The sequence below is a fragment of the Paramormyrops kingsleyae genome, chromosome 17 (assembly GCF_048594095.1).
Source record: "Paramormyrops kingsleyae isolate MSU_618 chromosome 17, PKINGS_0.4, whole genome shotgun sequence".
Taxonomy (NCBI): domain Eukaryota; kingdom Metazoa; phylum Chordata; class Actinopteri; order Osteoglossiformes; family Mormyridae; genus Paramormyrops; species Paramormyrops kingsleyae.
Genome location: NC_132813.1, coordinates 13317353 through 13341676, shown reverse-complemented (window position 1 = coordinate 13341676; position 24324 = coordinate 13317353). Strand labels below are relative to the sequence as shown.

Here is a 24324-nt window from a genome sequence, read left to right as displayed (position 1 = left end):
GCTTTATAGCCCCACTCTGGAGCCACGTCGTCTGCACTAAATCGCAGCCCCATGTGATTCCCTAATTTTTTTCCTGTATACTCTGCCGCTGCTGTAAGGTTAGAGGAACGCTGAACACATGCCTGTGAAGCAGTGAGATTTCCTCGCGGCCGATTAGACGCCTACCCCCCCCCCACACACACATACCCCTTCAAGGCTTACGAGACTTAACCCGGATCCGCAGCTGTTCCCGCTGTTGGATCTGGCCCATTCGGAGGCCTGGCGGGGAACAAACATACGCTTGGCAAGCAGACTGAGATCCGGGACTCACGCTCGTTCTCACCCCAGCGATCGAGTCAAACAGCAGCGTAATTGCGTCACCCCTTCCCCCAACGTCAGGCCCAGTGCGCAGAGGGATGCCTGCCTGGCTATTTGTGGTTCTGCCCTCTGACTGGCCAGGCTGTCCCACAATTGCCGGGATGCCCCAGGCCACAGTGACGACCGTCCTGGACGCTCCATTGTAACCACAGAGCGGCTGCCTGCTAATGGACACCCCACATGTCTCATGACAGACCTGCTCACCTTCTCGAAAAACACGCCTGGCCTGAGGCTTAACAGTTTAGGTCTCTGTGTCTGTGATCGGAAGGATGCTGGTTAAAATCCCATCCCAGGTACACCTCCGTTGGACCCTTGAGCAATGCCTTCATCACTTCAAACAGTCCAGGGGTCCCGAACAAATAGCCTAACCCTGCAGTTGGACCCCATGGTTTGCTCGCAGCTGTATGTGTGTGCGTGTGTCTGTATGTGTGTGTGTGTGAGTGTGTGTCATGTGATTTCAGCTTTCAGCAGGAAACGTTAAAAGATTTAATTCCCTTATAGTTGATCTCGGCTCTCCAGTGGCAGATGAAGTGTTTATGTGAAATTTATGCACAAAACGAACAATTAAATGTTTTGGCTGAAAATAAACGCACCACGAACCTTGACTCTTTTCAGCATATCTCCTGTACTCAGCATGGAGTTTATTGCCTGTCGAGAAAGGCTGAATTGGCCTACAGGAGGTGGGACCAGCTGGAGGCAGCGCAAACATCAAGCGCACTCCACACTCCATCTTCTACGATGCGATTTCAGTCAAAGGCGACAAATGAACGGCGTCTGTGCGTGCAGGAATGCGAAAGTGGCGGCACGGGGAGAGAGAGAGAGAGAGAGAGAGCCGCTTATGGCGAACGGGGACACCGTTTGAAGCTCTTGATCATCTGGAGATCCAATAAAAGACAATCAGGGCAGAAGGACCTCATTTTGAAAGTTCAGGAGAGCCGCAAATAGTTGCACACTTTTCATCGCATTTCGGCGTGATGCACACTCAGCCCCGGGACAAAAGGACGCAGGAAGATCGGACTTCATGGGGTCACAGACGTGAATCCCTGGCGCAGCGGAAAGCACAGGAGGGATGTGAATGGAAATAATGCAGGCCATGTGCGAGCAGTCAGGCCGCTGCGAGGGGGTCCGTCCATTCCTCTTCAGACATAATCGCATTTCTGAGCTGATGCTCATCCATCATACCAGGCTCTGCCTCCTGAGTGTTTATTGTTTATGGGACGGGGTTTGAGGGTAGGAAAACAGCCTGTCTCCCAACACAATGGCTGACATTTCAACTATCCAGGGGGTTAAAAAAAAAACCCGAAAGCAATTAATGAACAGGGACTAATTAGCCAAATAAGCTGTCATAGTCAGAGCCCCCAAATTCCAGAGGAGGGATTGAGGCTGTCTGGGGAACGTCGTTCGGTGATTACGGGCCAGGGAGATCAAAGGGACTCAGTAATTAACAGACCCATCAATAGCGTCCCCCTCCAACGAGGTGACGGAGGCCAACAGCAGGTTATCAGACAGGTGCCCCCAGAGGGCCAAAGCACTGTGCGTGTGTGTGTGTGTGGGGGGGGGGGGGGGAGGGGTGACATTTCAGCTGGCCCAGCGATATTCCCAAGATCAGAAGTGCCCCTCTTAACTGTGACGCTGTTTGATCACGGTGTTATTCATGCTGACACGTCCCCTTGCTGTTATTACACGGTGTCACTACCCCGGGATCTTTGATTTGAGTTTGCATTTTTTTTCTCCCCTTTTCACAGACCTGACGAAGGAATCTCACCGGAGCATCTGCGAACCCCGTACCATCTCACTCTCGCCGCCCCGTGGGCAGACTGCCCATCGATCCATCAGTCAGTCAAACGGATGCTGCTCACCTGTGGGAGTTCATCCTTATGTCCTGCCTTCTACATGCCAGCGTTTTCCCCAGTGTTGGCACCGCATGGTTTTTTTTTTGCAAAGCTCTGTGTTAAGCAGAATTTACACAATGACCACGTACCACATTAATATGCATTAAAGCATTGATTGCAGCAAATGAAATTAGTTTAGACTTCTTTCCCTCTAAAGTAAGGGCTGTACCCATGTAAAAACACTCAGCCTTATTGACTGAAGGAGCATAATCTTTAATACATTAATAATGTGTTACCTTAGCAAATAGCAAAGTCAATACTCTCGCAGGACGAGCGGCGGCGAATTTCCTTTTAACTGAGACGCCACATCAGTGCAAATTCTTCTTTAAGAAAGACGCACAAGTCTCAGTATCCGATGAGACAGAAAGGCTTGTTAAAGCTGCTATGTAATGCTGTGTGATAATGAAGCAGCTTCCGTCTGTGTACAGCATGCATGCGGCCGTCACCTACGGCATAGTGGTGCCGGCTTTACATTGATTCTTCATTCTGGCAATCAGGCCTCCTCTCTAACAACCCAAACAATGCCGTTCATTCTTTTAATGATAATTCTATTCATCTCCCACCCACTTAGCCTGGATGGGGAGCCTGGAACCTATTCCAAGGACAGAGGACAGAAGCGATGCCAGTCTATTACAGAGTACATACATACCGGGCCGCATTAAACATATGGGCATTTGGGCTTGTGCCCAGGGGCACGACGTCCTCGGGGGAAGGGGGGGCACAAAGTAGAGCAATCCCCCCCCCAACATACTCCAATCATGAATGTATTTTAACAAGTAAACGCAATGTAATATCTATTTAATGTGATTGTGTATTGTTCTTGTAATATGGTACTCAGTGAGTAGCTTACGTCGGCTGCATTGCAGAGGTTTGTGAGCATCACATGTGTTATTGTCCAGAGGCACTTAATACTCTCACTCCATCCTGCATACATATAGTACCAGTTAAAGGTTTGGCACACCCACCCATACGAAGGTTTGTTTGTATTATTCTCTAAATTTTAGAATAATTATAGACATCATAAGTATAATCTGACATACATGGAATTATACACTGACCAAAAAAGTATTTTACAAATTTATTTGTTGAGTCATGGGGGCAGCTCTGTTGTGTGGGACTCAGAAGGTTGTTGGTTTGAATCCCAGGGTATACAGAGCAATGCCACCATAGGGCCTTTGACGTGATGTGATCACTCTCAATCACTCTCCTTGTAGGCCAGAGGTGGCCGATCTTATCCGCAATGGGTCAGTGTGTATGCAGGATTTTGGGATATCCTTTAGGTCAGTTGTTCAAACCCAGGTGTGAGGATTCTTCAGCCAATCAGTCGTCTAATTAGTAATCTAATTAGGGACTTGCATCAAAAAACCTGTGTGTGTGTGTGTGTATATATATATATATATATATAGGAAAATGCATTTCTTCTTGTTTTCATCCATAATACAGTCACAGTACTAAGAAAGCATTTTTCATTATAAGTCACTTACTCATACTCAAATTAATCCCAAATCAATGTGTACTGGTGCACCAGTGTGTCCCCACTGTCCAAGCGCTAAGAATTGAATTTAGTAGCTTATGAAGGACAGCAGAAAGAGGGGAGTATTTTGGGAAGGCTCTGAGTAGGTCAATACACCATCGCTTAGCAACAGGCATGACGAAGTCTTCCAGGGCCAGCCAGATGTCCCACAGGTCACCAGAACACCCTTACGGACCCAAATACCTGTCATTCCATTTTAGGCTGTGGGTGTTCACCTTTGACATCTCTGACATCCAAGAATGACTCAGATCAAACTACCCAGGAGCTATAAAGCTTCAAAAGCCATAGTGGGCGGGATTACCAAGCTTGTTCAGCCCAATGGGAGCCCATACATTAATCAGATTGGAAGTGGATTGGTGATTGATATGTGACTGGCAGCTAGCAACAATCCCACCCACTGTGGGTTAGCAGACTTAATCTCTGCAGCAGTTTAGGCATTTAAGGCAGTGTTTTCCAACCCGGTCCTTGGGGACCCACAGACGGTCCACGTTTTTGCTCCGTCCCAGCACCCTGCCACAGTCCACGTTTTACCAGGAGCTGGAAGGCAGCAAAAATGTGGGTCCCCAAGGATCAGATTTGGAAACACTGATTTAAGGACATTAAGAATGCAGCAGAACATCACGTTCTCATAGATGCCGGGATGAACCCCAGGGTTAATCACTTTATTCCGTGAGGGATGTAAAAAGGTTCTTCAACAAATGCTTTTAGAACGTCAAGTAAAGTGATTAATTAGCTCAATCAATTAACAGATTAAGTCATTACTCTGGGCACAAATGGCACCGCTCGATGTAATCCATGCATATCCGGAGTGTGGGCTGCATCCTCCCTTTAGTACCCAGGCTCCATGGGCCACGAGACGCCAATTTGGGCCCATGATGCTCCTCAGACTGTGACGAGGGCGGCAGCAGGTGCCTCGCACAGTGGATGCTCTGTAAAACCAACCTCATTTGTCTACAGAGGATGGACAGCACAGGCCATTGGTTCCCCAAGCCACAGTGGGAGGGACTATCAAGCCGTCCCAATCACAGACCAGTTCAGCTTGCTTCCCATTGGTTACTTTACAGGATTCCTCTCAAATAAAGTAGGTCGGCGACTTGATTGACAGCACACGACACGGCCACTGTCTACAGTTCATGATACTCACTTGCCCCACCACTAAGTACAAACGCAGCAGTAATCTCCAGATGCCTCACACACCGGCACCCAGCAAGAGACAGTTAGCAGAAACATGTGTGAATCTTCTCACCAACACGGTGCTATCTGCTAAAATTCCAAGTGAACTGTTAGGTCCCTGTATGGCAAGATGCAAATACTCCAACTAGAGCAAATAATGCTGAATTAAAGCAGGATCAGGTGGCCATGCTATTCATGGTGAAGATGAGATCGTCACCCTCTCCGTACGGCACAGAAGCCGGAAGCTTATCAGAAGATCCCTAAACACCCTGTATTTCTCCTTCATTTTATGACATTAGAGTACGACAAAGTCTTCAACTATGCCCTCAGAGAAAAGGGATGGAAAACACCACTTCATTTTTAATGTCCAATCAACAAAAATGTCATCGATATGAAATCAGCAAATTTAAGTGTTTCTGCATCGATCTGGCCCACACTGATGAGAATCTATCCATCCATTTTCACTAACCACTTATTCAATTAAGCTTCACTCTAACTGGCTGAAGCATTTTATTTATCACATATATTACTATAGTCTCGTTCTTTCCCTGCTCAACCACCAGAAGCACCGGTCGTTGTCTGTCATGATAGGATTGTCTATACCTCAACCCCCACCTGTCACAACACCCAAAAGCGATTGGCCAGTACACCCAAGCCCCACCCCCTGCCCCCCCTGCCACATGCAGAGCTGTCCCACCTGTGGCTCTGTGTCCCAACATCCATGATTTAGCCTCCTCACTTGACTCTGGACCCTAACTTCACTTTACCGTAAAATCTGACAGGATTTGGCACGCCATCCTTGGGGGATGTAAATCACCCCCACACCACAACACCCCCCCAGCCTCGAAAAGCAAATGTTCCCCATTAATGTTTGGCAAAAATGTGGCCTCTAAGATTCCTCCCCAGGCCTTGTGCGAGGCCCCTCTCCCCCCAAGGGGCGAGGTTTTTGTTTGCTCCATCCCCCAGTGCACTGAGAACAATGATCCCCCAGGAACATCATTTATTTGGAACAACATAACATAACACAACCAAAAAATAAATTAAAAACAGAATTATGAACTGTGGCTCGCAGAAAGGCAGACTTTTTTAAATGGCCGCGTCAGATTCTTAAATCATACTACATTTCCATTTAAATTGCCTAAAGTCATTTCATTAAGATTTAATGGCTAAGTGTGTTTACAGTACAATGTGAGCCATAATAGGTTTGCTTTCATTACAGTCTGTTGCCTTACTTCAAATTGATCTTGTTTGCCAGCTATGCTGAATGATGTCCAGTGACCTACATGTATCCCATTATCCAACAGAGCAAACTGAAGTGCTTCTGGATGGCTGACTTCGTTAGGCCCGACGCTGGGCTCCGTCGGGGAAGTGTTCAGCCACTGAACACAGGCCACAGGCTCACCCGTGTGGCCACTGAACACACCCACTTTGTCTGAAAGCCTTTACTTAAAGCTGTTGTGACATGTACAGTCATCAGCGAGTGTGAGTCACGGAGATTTAGCGTGACATCACAGCTTTAATTCCAGTTCACCGGCAGATTTTAAAGTGCTTATTAAGGCTATTTACCTGTGAAGCCCTTAAAGACCTAGGGGTTACAGAAACACCTTTACGAATAACGCCGACAACACCTGTGCCTTTCATTATCACTCCAGTGTTTTTGCGACACACTTTATTTGGACATAGTCTCGGATTTTCTGTACTTTTAGTTGCAATATCTCGCAGTTTCCGGCTCCAGGGAGGCATGATCGTGCAGGAGGAATAGTGCTGTTCTGTGTTGGGCTTCTGGAGATAAGCTTCACATTCTTCTCAATTTCACACTTCATCGCGGAGGGAGACGCTCCCTACAGTCTGGATACCTGCAGCACGGCGCCTGCACCCGCAAAACCGCGCGTGTACTGACGTGTTCGGGGGTACCAGGAGCGCCGGTTCGGTACCGCATCCCAAGCCACCTCCCCGACGCAGCAAATACTGTACTGCTGCAGATCCAATCCCACGTTCATCCCAAGGCACCAAAACATCCCGGGTGCATCGGAAAACACTATGGAACTTCTGGGGATTATCAGGGGCACGCGTACGTCCCCCCGGTCTTCCGGAGGTGGGATAACTAAGCTGTGAACAAACCAGCCCAATAATAAACCCAGCCAGCATCCTCAGAGTGCTGCCGCTGTCTGGGCAAATGTGATGAACGGCTGTCTGTCTGACTTAGTATGCGATTTAAAACTAACGGCCCAGAGCAAGGCTGACGATGTGCACTAATCCGGATGCCTTAAGTATCTCCAGCAAAGCCATGATCTATTAATAAATTACAATAATAATAAGAATCCGCTTCAGGTAATAGATACATCTTCGGGGAAACAGCGCGTCGGTTGCGATTTTCTATAATGAGCCATGATGGGGTGGGTGTATGTAATTAGTTATGGGCGTCGTGTTTGTAGTTCGGACCAAATGAACACATTCAGCTGTTCAGCACCACAGTGACATCTGTGTGTTGAGAGGCATTAACACCTAGGTGGAGGTTCAATGCACCATCCAGCTCTCTCCGGTACCAGCATCCGATGGGCTTTCAGCACCACTGCCATCTGCCTGTTCGGGGGCACATTTCACTCTGCTTATGACAAACAAGTTTGCACGCGTGCATTAATACCGGTTTACTTTTGCATCCATCCGGATGGGGGAGGGGGGGGCTCTTGACACCGTTGCTTTTAACACAAATTATGAGCGCGCTATTATGTTTTATGGGGTGGTATAATTGATTGCATGCTCCCATTACGAAACACAACAAACACAGTAGTTGCATTCATAAGTAGATAGTCGCAAGTGGACTTACCCGATAGGTTAGCGGCCACCAACAATATCCAAAAACTGGTGAAGATCGCCATGGCCATGCAGAGATAACGCTAAACCTTCCCCAATTATCCGCTCCCTCCTTGGACCCCCGATCGCGGACAGCCGGACGTGTTCAGCCGAGCTGGTACCAGTCAGACATGCGGATTCAGCTCCCAGGCGTGTTGGGATGTAAAAAAATCCCCTGAGATCATCAGCGGAGCCGCTTATTCGAAGAGCGGCGCTTTGACAGCTGCCTTCTGCACGGTTAATATCCAGCCCAGCTATTTATCAATGACTGCAGAATCTCGGCGATTGTCACTCCATAAAACGAGTAAGTTGGGATGTGTGTAAAGATCGCAAGCCCTAGAAAGATCTCTGGAAGATTTCTACTGCAATGCAAAGACTCTGGAGGTGGACGGCAAACGCTCACTGAATTCAGATGATGTACCGAGTCCGGATCACATTAGAGGCGCCGATTGTGAGGCAAATCTGACATTATAAAGCATCACTTAAGTTCAGAAAGCCGCCCGTATCCCAGCAGTGTTCATTCCAACACAAAATATCCGCGAACTCCGGACAGCTGCGCGATGCTCCAGCCCCGTCCTGGTTTTCGGATGAGGGGGCGGTGGGCGCTCGATGGCTCCGGAGCAAGTTCCCGAGACAGAGTTACTTCTCCATACAGACCAAAGTGTGCCCGGCTGCACGGCCCGTACGGCCAAAGCCAACACCCGGCTGCACTGTGTGAGATGCGACGCTTCCCAGATTTCCAGGTGTTTGACTCTTTGTCAGTATTAAGATGTCTAATTTTTTGCAAGGCTGCGGTTGCGGCAATCCGCAAAGAGGTCGCATGCGTTTCCCTTAGGCGACAGATTGATATTAAACTGTAACTTGCTTTCGCTTTTTCACTAGATACAGCTCCACACGTCGCAAACGTCCAGTCCAAGTGTGACGATGCTGGACTGAGAGGGAGCAGATCCGAGCCCCATGACGCTGGGTGGGAGGGACTAGAGCTGCACAGGGGGTAGGAGGACCGGCATCTGAACGCCGAAAGTTTGCGCTCGGATCGGCGTTTTAAAGCGGCAGAATCACGTCGTTAGTCACGGAGATCAGAGCGTGTCCGACACGCCGATGTGTCGCTTAAATAAGCGTCCAGGCTTTGCACGGTTTTATATCCCTGTGCTATCTCCAGGTAAGAAGATCCACTGATCCAGGACACCCCATATAATACAATGGCACGTTCATCATTTGTGTGCAGAGCAAGAGTGTTAAGAACCCCCCATTAAAGACAGCTTTACATTTACACCCTTTCCCTTACAGGTTAGCCCCTCCACGCTGAAGTTGTGTAAATATTTTTAAGCACCATAAGAGCCCGCATGATGTTCAATGATTTACAGCGAAAGAGAAAAAAATAGGGACCATTTCGTGAGTTCTTGTCATCCTGCAGAGCATTTCGTCCGGGAACAAATTTTTCGAACAAGCCTAAATGCGCCCTATCTATTAAATATATCAGCGCAGGATTGTATCTGTTAATATATTTATTTTTAAAACCGCCCAAATGCATCACTTTCGTTTTAAATGTGCGGGGTTTATCTACGTACCAGGCGGACTGAGTAAGCTACCTTTGTTCCACATTTCACTGGGATAGTAGCGCCTTATTTTGAGGACAGGAAAAGCTAAACCCGTTTTACTTGCGCAGGCTTGCCGATGGTCCCGCAGTGCTGTCGGCTCAGCGCAGCGTGTTCCGCCTGCCGAGGGCCACTCCGCCTTCGCAAGGGGGCTGCTGTTGTAGTATTAGGTCTGCCGTGTATGTATGTATGTATGCATGTATACACATAGCCTATGTATATGTATATATACATAGCCTACATGCATTTGGGCGGTTTTATAGACGTGTGTTTTCAGCATATAAGATATTTTACTTTTACATATATAAATACTGACTTTAGTTTACTATCTTACGAAAAACGCTCAATTTGACGTTCTCACAGGTGCTATGCGCTAGACAGGAATTTCTGGCTACGTGAGCGCCTCCTACAGGCGTGTCCTCAGTTAGCAGGGTACCAGGTGTAAGAGTCGCCGCCCTGGCGGTGGGCGGCCGCTTGTCGGTCGGCCCTGTTTCGTGCCAGTTAGCTGTCTTCTGAGCTCAGTAAAAACCGAAGCAAAATTGAATACGGTCTGACGGAACGTAGGGACGATTCAGCAGGAACCCGCTCAATATTGACCAGATTGCAGGAAACGAATCAGCGAGTCCATTGTTCATGCTGAAACTGATTAAAAACATAAATAGATACGTGCCAATAACTGTGATTTACCAAGATCCTTATGAAATAAACACTGGATAGAAATCCTATATAAAAAAAAAATCACGTACACCAACGTTTGTTGTCATTGTTTGGCTTGAGATCAGTGCGTTCAGTTTGTGGTGGAATGTTTTATTGTCGCCTTTTACCCTTTTAGGGTCGGGTCAGCCGTTTGTGGAACAGTCAGAGTGGTACCCGTAATGGAAATTCGGTCATTAAATGGGGAAGGCAGCGTAAAAAGCAAAACATCCCCCTCTTGTGGCCGGCCGGTCCCTGGGTCTTATTAATGAGCAAATGCTGGACGTGGATCTCTTGGCGAAATGGTGGAGTTTGGTAATGATACAGTCCGACCGCAGGATACAGGAAACGGAGAGACTGCTTTTATGCGAAATGTTAGTCTTTGTATGCTGGCTTTTAACCCGCAAACCCAGCGCTGGTGTTTATGTCAGTGTTCTAAAGGAATGAAAGCAAAGCAAATGAAATAGAGACTGGACGGAAGTCATGAACTGGTACGGATAAAGAAATAGCTGACATCCCCTTAATTAGTGTCACGCTGCCAAAACGTCTGAATTACAGGATACCGTTGGAACCTAACAGATCCAGAATATCACATTTTCCGTGTAAAAGACAGGTGACGGAGCGAGAGATAGATGAGGAGTGTAACTGCTGTCACAGTGCAAAACATGCAACTGTTTTCATTATTTTTTCACACAATTTCTCCATCAGCGATGGCAGACTGGCTGAGGGTGGGGGGAAGGCTTTGAAAGCCAGTTTGGGTGGGGGTCATGGTGCAGCGTCAGTCACTGACAGGTTTAACCTACTTCCCTGGTGTTGAGTGAGTGGAGTGGTTCCTTTTAGCCTAATCACACAGACCCTGATCGAGTGCAGTAATCTCCATCAGCAAGGGTCAGCAAGGAGTGCGAGTGACAGGGGGGGCACCTGCCATGTGTCACACCCCCTCGGGGGACTGGGCAGGGGCGTAGCCAGACCGTGTACAATGGGGGTGGACAGACTAGACTCAGTGGTTTTACTGGGGTGGCAATGGGGTAATATTTTGCCAACCGGGGGGGGGGGGTTGGCATGTCCAGTTGACCTGGGACCGCCAGAGTTTTTTTTTCTCCCTACTCGGCAGTTATTGGTTCCTCTCCCCCATGATGTTGTAAAGTACCACAACACGCCACGCAAAACGCCTTGGGGAGGCTCTGTTGTGAAAGGTGCTATATAAAAATACACTGAATGTATCTGGCCAATCCCACATCACCCTGCATGCAAGCCGTGTCACATTAGCTTCCCCATGGTAAGTTTTTCCAGTGGCGAGCTTGTCAACAGGTTGGGTAGCTCTGGTTTACAGGATTAAATTCTTCATATTCCATTCTTATTTTTTGGTGGAGGGTGACGACTGGGGGTGGCCATGTATTTACCGGGGGTCGGCGGGGGGGGGGGGTCTGTATGTTCCATATGGGTTTATGGATTCAAGGCCGAATCCTATTGGGGAATAATGAAAATACGTATGATTCACCTGCAGGTGAGTGTGGTAAGCGGGACACCGCCGACATGGGGAGTAGCACAAAGGTAGAGTGGGGGTGGTTTGTGAAGCTGAGTGCCCCCCCCCCCCCCCCCCCCCCCCCAGGGACGTGGCTAGCTTGAGCTTGTCTGACTCAGGTGCCGCTGGGCCCGGGGGGGACACACGCATTGCTTTAACCTTTTTAATAAGCAGTCTTCACTTCTGGAACGATCGATAAAGAAATAAATATTTCACATCCAGCAACTGATACAAAAAAAAGTTGTGTATGACCTGAGCTGTCTGGAGCAGCCATATTGCACCCGCCTCTACTCCCTGTCCACATCGCACCCGCCTCATCTCCCTGTCCACATCACACCAGCCTCTCCTCCCTGTCCACATCACACCGCCTGTCCTCCCTGTCCACATCACACCCGCCTCTCCTCCCTGTCCACATCACACCCGCCTCTCCTCCATGTCCACATCACACCCGCCTGTCCTCCCTGTCCACATCTCACCCACCTCTCCTCCATGTCCACATCACACCCGCCTCTCCTCCCTGTCCACATCGCACCCGCCTCTCCTCCATGTCCACATCACACCCACCTCTCCTCCCTGTCCACATCGCACCCGCCTCTCCTCCCTGTCCACATCACACCCGCCTCTCCTCCATGTCCACATCGCCAGCGCCTCTCCTCTCTGATCGCACCCGCCTCTCCTCCCTGTCCCCATCACACCCGCCTCTCCTCCCTGTCAGCCACGTGGAGCCGCTCTAGACTCTCTCCACGGTCTTCATGTGGTCGCGGTAGAGAGTTTTAACTCAGGTGTGACCGCACCACGGCTACAGCATGAGCGACCCCACCCTCCGCCTGCGGGAGGGGCTCATTAGAGAATCTCAGGTAACAGGGGTTAGATGAGTGGCTGCTTTGTTCTCATCCTTAACGTTCGAGAAGGTCAGGGAAGATGCATAGCCGCCGGGTGGGCGAGAGCTTGGCTAAGAGGTGCTGTGTAGGAGCCACGGAGCCGGAAATGAAATCTCCTCTGATGAGTTCTCCAAGGGGTACTTGCCACACAAGGTCAAATGATTGTTCCAGTGTGTGTGTGTGTGTGTGTGTGTGTGTGTGTGTGTGTGTAGAAGGAGTAAACAGAGCCCCCATCATACTTGAATTCCTCAATCTTACATATTCTGCCCTTGCAGTGAATCACGCCGATTGGCAGACTGTTTATCCTCTCCTCACACAGGAGAGCACCTCTCGTGCATATAAATGTCAGGCTTCATCCCAACAAACCTATCATTGCCAAAGTGATTTTTTATCCCCCAGATCCCATATTTTATGTAGCCTTTTCAACGTATACTTTAAGTAAACAGGCTGTGAGGCTGACAGAATATCACCCGTGTCTTTTAGCTCAGAGGGAAAAGACCCAAGACGGCATTCCATCCTGGGCGTAGTTTGGCTGTATGCCCTAAGCTGAAACAGATAAGGTCCAAACCCACTGTGCTGTAACCCTATCAGGATAAGTGATTGGAATGTGGATGTATGGATGGATGGATGGATGGAACTAACCAAAACTCAATTCCAGCTCAAGATGGCAAATGACATTTTGTTAAATATTTCAAAGAGGCTTATTAAATTGTTTTAGATTATCTTCAAAAATGCTAGTAAAATCTATTTATAAGAAACGTTGCAATTTAAAATAGGACCCATGTTGTGATGACCTAGCTCGATACCTTACAGGTCACACCTGTGTAACTTAGACACATGAGGTACATAAAAGCCAGAGTGAAACCATCCTCTAAGTGTCCATCATATCCAAAGCAGGGTGACGGTGACCCTGCAAGCCAGGCCACCCCAGCATAAACACAGCAGGTCATTTCGGGCCACCACTCAGCATGGGCTCAGTGACAAGGTAAAACTCATTAACTGTATATCCAGCGGCTGCAGTCAGACCCACAGCCCTGAAGGCATGAGACCGCAGCTCTAATCGCCAAGCCACAGTGCTTTGGGTCACCATTCTCTTACAGTTATTTTGGTACATATAAGTCGTATAAGGCTAAAGGAAAATGATGATTCACTACTCTGAAACATTAATTGCTATCTCCTTCTAGTTACAAATACTTTTTTTTCCACGGCTGAAAATTTACATTTACAATATTATTGTACATACTTTAGAGAAAAGATGAGATCTTATATCAGACTAGGTCATAGCACTGCTGAAACACATGCACAGTGCGGAATACTGAGTCTCTACACTTCTCTGTGAACGCTGTTGACTGTGTATTTTTAAAAATGTGACACCTATTTGTAATTCACAAATGCCTCAGTATTTTTTCTATTGATCGTTTATAGTTGATTTTCTTAGCAATTATTTTTTAACGATCCATGTTTTACTAATATGGTAATTATTTAATGTTTAAGTGCACTGTATATGATTAATATTCACTAACGGTGCATCCAAAATTGCATACTTGTTTGCTATGTAGTAGGCAAAATATAGTATGTCTGAATCCTCACTATGGATGAGACAGGAAGCGATTGGTTGCTTGCTAAGGAATTTGTGTTAAGATAGAGAAAGAAGTGTCATCTTTGTATAAATTTAAGTGAAAAGCAATATCCAGTTAGATACTGTAAGTTGACTTGAGTATGTATTAATATGTATGTTTTTCATTTTGGTAGCATTTTAATGGTTATTAACCTTCATTGGGGTCCAGCTACGTCATTGGTAAGCATCTATGTTAGACAGTATACTAGATGGGGACCACAGTGTGTCCGAAGGCATGCATACTGTTCTCATGCACACATACAGTATGTACTACATTAATGGTTGAGTGGTACGCTTCTGACGAAATTCAGTACTTGCTGTGTAAATATTTCGGGTATATCCTAACTCTTTTAGAAAGACTGTGCCCCACGTTCATACCCTCTCCATGTGGCATTAGCTGTTGTCTTTAATTACAAATCAAAGGCACCTGAACGGCACTATCAGGATTTGGGTGAATTAATCCGTCTCCGTGGCAAATGATCACCAGCCTTAGGCCTGCAGGTTACCCTATTAATGAAGGCCAGCTGAGACTTGTTAGCCTTGGCGTCTTGTCATTTAGAAGGTCATAGGGGGGACTTGTGAGAGGAGCAGAGGAAGATGGAATGATGAAAAAGGACTGGGGGCAATTGGCAGTGTTTTTGGTAAGGGCTATTTCAGCTTGTAGTTCTTATCTGCGCTGTCTCTGAAATATATATAAACTCTTTATTTTTTTCTTGCAATTCTGTGCCTTCATTCCATGCTGTGGTTGTCTTCTGCACTTTGACCTCTGCTCCAATGGTTTAAAGGGGTGTATAGGAACGCAGGAAGTCTGTGCCCAGACACTTTAACTATAAATTACTATTTGATGGTCCAGTTCATGTTGTCCTTTCACGCTGGTCTGGCCTTACTCTGCTGTGTTGTGTGATCAATAACAACCATCTTTTTAAAAAAATAAAAAGATACCTCGACGACTTTACGGGGCTTTGACTAAAATAGGAGCTTAGCCTGATCCTAATGTTCAGGGCTATATGCGTGTAATCCCAGCTCTGTTGCGTTTTCACCAATGTTGAAATGATTATCCTCCCCAAATGTCTCCACTGCTGCTTATCCACGGTTGTACTGAACCCTGAATGTAAGGTCCCTCAAATCAGCTTTTTAACACTTCATGAAAATGTTTTGCTATCGCGGCTCAGATGAATGTGACCCTTTGGTACTTCATTTGAAAGCCACGACGTCCATGAATGAGGTTCCCCTCTGTGTCTGCCCGACTTTTCCCACAGGGCTCTGGTGAGCCATTGCTGCACGACAAACTGGGTCCCCGGGGCAGAAATGCAGTAAACATGCGTGACGAAGCTTCATAAACCGCATTACGATACGAGGGCTTGGATGCCAATATTAACCTACAATTACAGTACTAACAGCCTGCTGGACCAGAGTGTAGCAGGAACAGGGAGGAACAAAGATGTACAGAACATGCCCTCCCAAATCTTTATTCTTGTCCAACAACATGGCAAACAAACCACACGTGCGCAGCCTCTGTGAGCCGTATCTCCTCAGGCCCAAACCCTTCTAAAGCAGTGCTTTTAGCTCTGATTTTCCCAAAGTTCTCTCCTGAGATGTGATCATGTGGCCCTCGTGTGCCACTTTGAGGTATGCAGGTGCACCCTCACTACCTCTTCTGGCCGTACCCCTTACCCTCTTCTGGTTTCATAATGTTCCCGGCAGTTTGCTTGCCTTAGAGGGCCATGGGTGAGGAACTGTCTTGGAAGCTGATTAGATGTGTCCCTTCAGGTGGCTGCTTTGATGGTTCCGTAACCCAGAGCAGCTCAGATGAAGGCTTTGGGCCTCCTAAAGGTATGTAGCCCTCAAATACGAGTCTGTTAGGGGACAGTGTGGGTGTGGTTGAGAGGGCCATGCATTAGCACAGTTGGTATGGCTTCACTCTGCTCAAGCTCTGGTTTTAATACCGGCCAGCATGATCCTGTTCATCTCTTCAGTGTGGGTTTGATCTGGTGTCCTCTGAACAGTGGTGTTAACAGTGGTGTGAATTGATGTTCCTTGGCTTAAAGCATATAAAATTAATGTGCATAAATCCTAGCTTATGATCAGCAGATCCTTAGAAAGCCATATGTGCCAGAAGCTTCATCTGTCAGGGCTGTTCAGGCGCAACCAAATTAAGCATGTAATTACAGAAAAATGTTCCTGAATTACACTACAATATAAAACAGTATGACCACCCATCGTGAACTCTTACCTGCGCTTAGACCAAATGGCACGACACTTAAATCAGCATGAGGTTTCTTTGTGTCGGCGAAGATTTTATTGTGGCATTTTCAAGCTCGTGGGGCACCTTTTCTGGAAAGGCGTCTGGGTGGAGACCTGTGACCTGAAAAGAGAGCCAAAGGTATGCGGGTCGCTTCTTGGGGATGAAAGCTGTACATATGAGTGTGTTGTGTCTGACAAAAGGCGTCGTGGTCTCTGCCTGCTGTGTAAGCAGTCCATGTGACGTTTTCCAGGAGTTATGCCACATAATGCCTTTGACTCTCATCAGGAAGATGACATTGCATTCATTTTAAAGTTTAATATGTTCATCGGTTTGATATGCAGCGGTAATTATGGTACATTACACAGCGATGCCTGGCAAGGCCGTCCTTCTCATTACCATGGAAATGACATCCTCTCAACTCCTGTTCATGGGCGACAAGCAGAACATGAATCTCAGAGGAACGTGGCTTTACAACCCAACCCCCCCCCGCCCCCTATGTTGACCTGGGCTTATGTCTACAGTTTATACCGAGCACCCCACCCCCCATATCTGCATGATGCTAGCCAGCCTGAAGGGGACATTGCACATGAGTCGATTACCGCCTTGGCTCTTTCAGCTGCTGTTCCCAATTAACCGCCCATTACTCGCTTGATCGGAGCACAGTGGTCCTCCTCGAGAGAAGGATTACACGCAGCCATGGGGACTCTGGAAGAGTCACGCGGCCCCCACCATCATGATAACCTTCAGTGGGATGCCCGTCGTTAATCTGATCACTGTCAAACGTACGGAATTGTGAGTCTATAAGGATTAATGTCACTTCATAACTCACAACTGAGTTAATGTTTCTGTAATGCTTTTAAAACGTCTCAGGTAAGGCCTTGAAGTGCCGCAAGACTTTTATTAGCTGAACAATGGGGGGGGGTATTTCCCTGAGAACAATGTTTTGTTAGTGATACAATACATTATATACAGCATCTGTCTTAGAGAATCATGGTCTGTTTTAATGTGCGCATTTGATCAAAGTAACAAGATTATAAAGTGAGCACTTTCTGTGTAGACTAGTCACATTTATTGGGGGATGCAGTCAATTTACTGCCAAATATGAAAATAATCATTGCAGTTTTGACAGCTCCTGTCAAACAGCCTGTCAGAAACTACAAGATGCACAGTGATACGGTGTTTACCTTCACCGAGCCTTAGATATGGAGAAATGGCTGCAGTTATAGATAATGGGCAAAGCAGAAGCTCCAGGGTTCTGAGGCCGTACCACAGGTTTGGGGGACAAGGGCAGGAACTGAGCAGGAACATGTGCTGGCAGAGGTAGATAGTTCAGGTCCTGAAAGTAAAAATCCAGACCAAGATTTAGTTTCAACCAAGTGGTTGAGAATAAAATCAGTCACAGAGTGGTTGGTTGAAACAAAATCTTAGTCTGGATTTTTACACTCTGGACATGGACTTTCTACTTCTGTGTAATGGTGTTCGGGGATTGTATCAGAAAAAAAACAGAACTTGCTACAAGTGGTTACACTAGTCCAGTGTCTATCAACTCTGTCCTCATTTTTGCTCCCTTCCAGCTCCCAGAAAGAAAAACGTGGACAGTCTGGCAGGGAACTGGGAGGGAGTGAAAATGTGGACCTCCTGGACGTACCTGAGGACGGGTTCATGAAACACTGCATCTATCATCTTTCGTAAAGTCAAACTCCTCACCCAAACTTATGTAACTGCCTGCATAGTCTCTGATTGGATGGAAGCCCTGTCTGATAAAATGAAATAGTCCTGCATCTATCTGATGGAAGAAAGTTGCCTCTAGGAAAGACCTCTGAAGAACAGTCATAAATATCATCAGCCAGAAGCATTATCACTAAAACATCTTAATGTGTTGGTGATTTTAACAATGAATTTTCTAAAAGGTACAGCTGGTAACATTAATTTTTAGGTGTTTTTGTTTTTTCCACAAAACCTCGCTGCTGTACAAGTTGATAACCCCTCTGAAGGATCATTTGTTTTGCAGAGCTCATTATGCAAGGGATATCTCTCACGTGCCAGGATGTCATGTCAAGACTGATTTCCATTCAAGGTTTAATCATCATCCATTCACTCGAATCGGTATGTTTATGGAGATCGGGTTTACTTTGGAAAGCCTGGCATCTGTTGCTGTTTGTCCAGCCTGGCACTGCACCCAAACACTGCTGACCGATGAGTGTCCTGTGTGGAACACAGGCTGATTACAGCTTCCTGTTGTGTTTGGTTTTGTTCTTTCACACACATCTGTGTTTGTTCCCAATGCTCCTCTGCTTTTTGTGCTCTCTCCCGTATAGCGACCTGAGAATAGACAGGTAGCCCGGACTCTTTCTCCACAAATTAAGGTTGTATGTTTTGAGGAGAAACAGTTTGAGTCAAGACATTTGGGCTCACAACCTCTGTGGTAAATGGAACTCAAAAACCAGTCATCATTAGTGCTTGAAGTGTGGGGACTGGTACTCACCATGTTATTCACTGCCGGTAATTATAAGACATGCCAGTATGCAAGAAATGTTCCCGGTGCTCTGGAGAAAAATAACAAAGGAGTAATGGTTCATAAAGGTGAGTACTGGCCCACTTCAAGCACCGGTCGTCGTTTTCGTTGGTTCATAAACATGACACCAGCAGCACCCACGGTTCTGGCACCGGTTGAAGGCCTCCGGTCCAGCAGATCGGCAATGTGGAGAAGCCAGTTGAGTTTTACAGGTGGCTTCACATTCTGGCAAAAAACCAAGAGGACATTTCCTTTAAAATTGCGAATAAAAAAAAAATTAGCACATAAATGAACAAATAAGCAAGTAAGAGTATCTGTTTTAGCAGATAAGACTGTGTGTCTGTGGCCTCCATTAACTTTAATATTCCATCTGAATCAGCGCGTGGAAATGCAGGGTCATCCTTCCTGCACACAGAACCCAGCTCTGGCGTCTTCCCTGCCCACAGCACAATAGCGCTCTTTGCCATGACATTAAATTGAATTTATATTCCGTTTAGACCATGAGGGATGTTTATATTATTCTAGTTGTCATTCATTTTTCATAGAAAAGATGAAGGCAATGAAGCTATTAAATTGTTGGGTATGGGGGGGGAATGGCCCGTCGTGTGGCGCGAGGGAGTGTCAGAGAACAATGACCATCAAACGGCCATCAAACGAGCAGCCGTGTTAATTATTTCCACTGCCTTTCTCGACTTCTGACTGGCTAGTGCTGCTGGGACAATTAAATTGCTCCAGAAAATCTTTTGCACCAGATACTTGAGCGTGGGGGGCTCTGCCCAGCTTCTGAATGCACCAATAGGCTAATAGTACAGAAATGTACCATGTGTCCTGTTTAGTCACGGCAGTTGACAACTTGATGGTGCACTGATACAATATTATACTATTACTTATGTATTAATTAACCACAAACAAAGCCTTAGTTACATGCTGACATGTTAATTCATTAATAATTCATTAATGAATTGCGACACGTTTTATTTCAAGCAGTTACTATATTTGTTGTTATATGTCAATTCTGTGAACCTTTGTGCGTGAACCACTGAAGGAAAAGTCAAGAATGACACAATTTAAATACTGATGTCGTGTTTGTTCATCATTAATGAATTGTGACGGATCTTTTATCTCAGCAATCATATTTATGCATGACTTGTTCATAATTTGTACTTCAGTAGTAACTGAGTTATTACAAGATATTTGTTGAAAAATAAACTGCAGTGTCCCATTATGAAGCAATGCAGGACGTGATTTGTCCCATGTTCTTATATCCGGACCAAAATGCAATTCAAACAAAACAAATTTTATCATTGGGAACCTGGAGGATGGTGTCCCTTATTTCCTCAGATTGAAAGTGCCCAACCTAGTCACCCATGCTTGCGGGTTTTGGGAAAATCCCTGTGATTTGTCCTCCCTTCTTTGAATTTTTCGATAAATACTCAAAATAACCAACAGAGCTAAACGTACAAAAAAGTACGTCAGCTATCAATTTTCTGCAAGAAAGTTACTCGTGCTGCTGGTGGTGCATGAATTTTTAATGCAGTCAGTTGTTTGTCTACAGGACATACATGTTTGTTTATTAGTTGAAAGAAAAGCCCCTGGTTAAAATGCTTAGTGCAATTTATTGAATTTCTAATTTTCAATATGAACAAGACGTCCTCAAGTAGATGCGTCGCAACCTCAAACCTCTGGCGTAGTTTCACTTAATGAGTAGAAGTCGTTTCCCGCCGAGTATTTAGGTTTGTTTGAAAAATCACGAGACTGCAGGAGATTGTTAGCATGCATCTGCAGAGCGTGGCTTCACTCACACTGCTCTTGATATGCTTCTACACTCGCTGCAGCTCGTGGGCTGTGCTGCCGCTCTGTGCTAACGCTTCGCCTTCTGAGAGCGCCGAACGGAAACTCCTGTTATCAGCGAGCTTGACGTGGCCTGAGGCTTTGATCTCAGCACAAGGGAAGAAGGACAGTTCCTTAATAGGCCTTTTAATGAGAAAATACCACAAAACCCCAAAACAAGGAAGGTGAGATAATTGGACTTTGCATGAGGATCAGTCTCTTTCTGATGCCGTCTGATAAGGGGAAAAGGTAATTTTTCTTATCGTTAGTTAATGGCCAGGATTCGATAAGAAGCATATTTTAATAAGCCCAAAGCTTTCATTGTTTGCTTACATAATCTGCCTGTTTAATTTAATATATACCCTCCCAGTTAGTCCTTCTGCTTAGCAAACATATCGGTCGTCAGGCATTCGTTAGGAAACTGTCTGCTGATTAAACCCATAGCTAACGGCAGAATCCGCCTGGATTTCTCGTCAGATTTTTCATCCTGGCCATCAGAAGACATTTAGTCCATCACATCCGTCTTATTGGGAGCCGGATCTCTCATCCTGATTTTTTTTACTATCCTGAAAATAGGAAGGTCTCTTGGAAATCTCTCTCTCGGATTAGCAAGTCGGCTTTTGTTTGGTGAGTCGGCTTTTGTTCGGCCTGCTTATCTCCGCTGTCTGGCTCATCCTTTACCTGAGAAGCCGTCCCAGTGGCTATAGCTTCACCTACATTCTCAGCCTGTGAAGCACGGTGGATTGGGGATGGATCTCGTGACCAAGAGGAGCAGCTTTCTTGGGATGAAAGATGTTGGCCCTCAGATGACGTCCTGACTGCCCCTATTTCCTAGAATCTGTTGCTGCTCTCATACAGGTGCCCCATTAAAGAGCGTCAGTGACGAGATGGTGAGAAAACAATGTGTGTGTGCTACAGAAACAAATAAGCATTTGGGGGGAAAAAGAAAAGGGGGGGTGTCTGAGTCATCCTGCAAAAAGATGGTCTGCTTGGGACCAATACCCCCCCCCCCCCCACACACACACACACACACACACACACACTGACAGAACTTGGCCAGGATCCCGGGAAATCTGCAGAGAGAACAGGACACTGCATTTGACACTCTCACCATAGATCTTTACCAGAACTTTCTGCTAGGATCAAGAACACACCTCCCTGCAGTCTTTGTATCAGCCTCCTCTTTCCTCTCCTCCTTCCCCTCCCTCATTATCTCACCCTTGCTGCTTCACCCTCGTTAAAAACTCAGAGTCTGGAGTCGTTACTTCCTTCTGATGAGGTTCTGCCATCGGAGTGCTACAGTAGTAACCAAGCTTAGGAACAAGCTAAACACTCTTCGGTAGCCAGTAATCACATGTGAAGAATTGAATTAAACATCTTTTCCAGGGTGTACCCCAGCCTTGTGCCCTGTGCATCCTGGGAAGGGTTCCAGCCACCCCCCCATGACCTAGTGTATGACTAGCCATCAGACAAAGGATGGATTGCTTTGCTCATACATTGCATCTGAGAGGATGAATGTAAACCTGTTTGTTTCGACCAAGTAGTTGAGTATAAAGAATCACAGTCACAGAGTACTGAACTGGTTGGTTGAAACAAAACCTTGGTCTGGATTTCTACTTTCTGTACCTGTACTTTCCACCACTGTGTACTGGTGTTCAGGAGCGGCCCGTCTTTGTTGGTTTGTCTGTCTTTGTGATGCTTAATTGTCGTTCCAGGTATCTGTGGTTAACCACCGTTATCCGTGTGTTTTCACATGTCATTAAGCCACCTGGGATAGATTAGCAGGTCGGCGGCAGTAACCTGGGAGGTGAGGGCTCGTGTCTGACGGCAGAGCTGCGGATGGTGGTCGTGCATCTCCCGGCACCATCTCTCTGCTCGCGGCGGGCAGGCGCCCGCTAATCTGGCAGCTTTTCCGCCGGGTTTATCTGTCCGCGAGCAGATGTTTCTGCCCAGTGTGTCGGACTGAGCAGTGTGCAGCTCTGCGGGGCGACATTCCTCGTATCGCTTTCCTTTTGTCTAGATTCCATTATGTTTTCACATGTAACCTTGCTGTATTATAAGTGGTGTACAGGCACGGCTGTGATTTCAATAGGAACAGCCATGCCATAAAAATCGTACATTTCTCCGTTTGGAATGTATAGGGGTCTGATTAAGACGCGGAAATTCCCCTGCCTCTTGGATCCGGGCTCATGAATCCCTGTATGCTGTACCCGAGATCATGCAGCACGTCGTGTCTCTGAGTTTTAAAAGATTTATAGTGTTCCATGCAGAAAATGTTCATTTAATATGAATTATTTCCTCTTGTTGTTTTTCAGGGTTTGTGTCTTCAACCGTTTCTTTGATCGCCGGGGCGGGGGCGGGGGCGGGGGCGGGGGGGGGGGGGTACTTTTATCGTGCTGTCAGGTATAGCAAGGTCTCTGTGAAGAGTGTCTGCCTGTGACCGTACTTTTAAGGGTCCTCGATGTGCTTCGTGGCCGGTGTCATTAATCACGGCGCATGTGACGGGGCGGTGTAAACACCTGGCGTCTGTCCGGAATGAGGAGATGCGCAGGTGCAGGCCTCAAGGGCGAGATGACGGCCGCTTCCAGGACGCTGGCGCTCGGGGCGCCGTTATCGCTGTGATTCAGGGGATGTCGCAGCTGGTTGAGTGTAAGCAAGAGAACTCTGCTACCCAGCGCGTATCGTACATCACGTTACGCTCTCCCTGGAGATGCCAGGAATCCAAATCCGATTTGTCGGGCAAAGGTACTTATCAGAGAGCGTTTACATTTGCAGTGAAACGCTGTCAACATGCTCCTAACTTTGGATATTAAGTCAAATAGTGACCTGCATCTCATAATTTACTGTAACATTGATCTGACTCGCGGTCTGGCAGTTTTCGGTGAGACAGAGAGCACATCGCAAGTACCCAGTTTTCCTGTCACGACTTATATCAGCGGGGCAAATGACATCCGAGACTTAGTGTTTTTTACTTGTGTTTTTAAACTTTTATTTTTATTCGCATGGATTTCCATGTACAGTGTGCAGCAGCTGGAGTATATCTGCTCTATGGTATACTGTATAGTCGGCATAGAAGGTAAATCTGCTTTGACAGGAATGATCACGTTATGTGACACTGCAGAGTGAATGATAATAGGGTAGGACGCCGTAGAGAAATAGCAGTAAGTGCCGAAGACCTTAGTCACATGATTAAGGGCATGGTGGCGAATGTCTTGTATTTCCCACAATGCACCAGTGGTGTTTGTTTTAAAATGAACCATGTTGACAGATTTACATGTTCTTTTTTTTGGTGCTTTTTCAGTCCTCTGTTCAGCCCTGAAGCCTTACCATACATTGCTATTATAGAATGGGATCACTGGTTTCCAAACTATCATTACACAGACCCCACGTTCCTTCTACATGGGTGCCCTTTTTAAATGCTCTGTTTCTCCTTAAAATTACAATGAAATGTGAAGATTCACTCTTCAACCACGCGTCTGGACACACAAACACTGTACTGCCAACTTCTGACAAATCCTGTCTTCTTATGTAATTTGAAGTTTCAATAGGTTTATCGAGCCTGTCGTAACAGCAAATCGAGATATCAAAGATGGTTGCAGTCCATTTGGAT

At 46.5% G+C, this 24324-nt stretch overlaps 1 protein-coding gene and 1 long non-coding RNA gene across 5 annotated transcripts in view; one reads left to right on the top strand and one right to left on the bottom strand.

The window, feature by feature from the left end:
* Positions 1-8947, bottom strand: part of nectin1b (nectin cell adhesion molecule 1b) — a 106483-nt gene extending 97536 nt beyond the window's left edge. Inside the window, exon 1 of one of the 4 annotated variants that reach the window (XM_023807254.2) lies at positions 7784-8947. In XM_023807254.2, the coding sequence (XP_023663022.2) occupies positions 7784-7841 (58 nt within the window). In that variant the 5' untranslated portion in view covers positions 7842-8947. The remainder of the gene's footprint in view (positions 1-7783) is intronic. The other 3 variants (XM_023807256.2, XM_023807257.2, XM_023807255.2) reach the window with 3 other exon arrangements.
* Positions 8948-14680: 5733 nt separating this feature from the next.
* LOC111841403 (uncharacterized) overlaps positions 14681-24324 on the top strand; it is a 64048-nt gene continuing 54404 nt past the window's right edge. Inside the window, exon 1 of the long non-coding RNA XR_002837660.2 lies at positions 14681-14765. This is a non-coding gene — a long non-coding RNA (uncharacterized lncRNA). The remainder of the gene's footprint in view (positions 14766-24324) is intronic.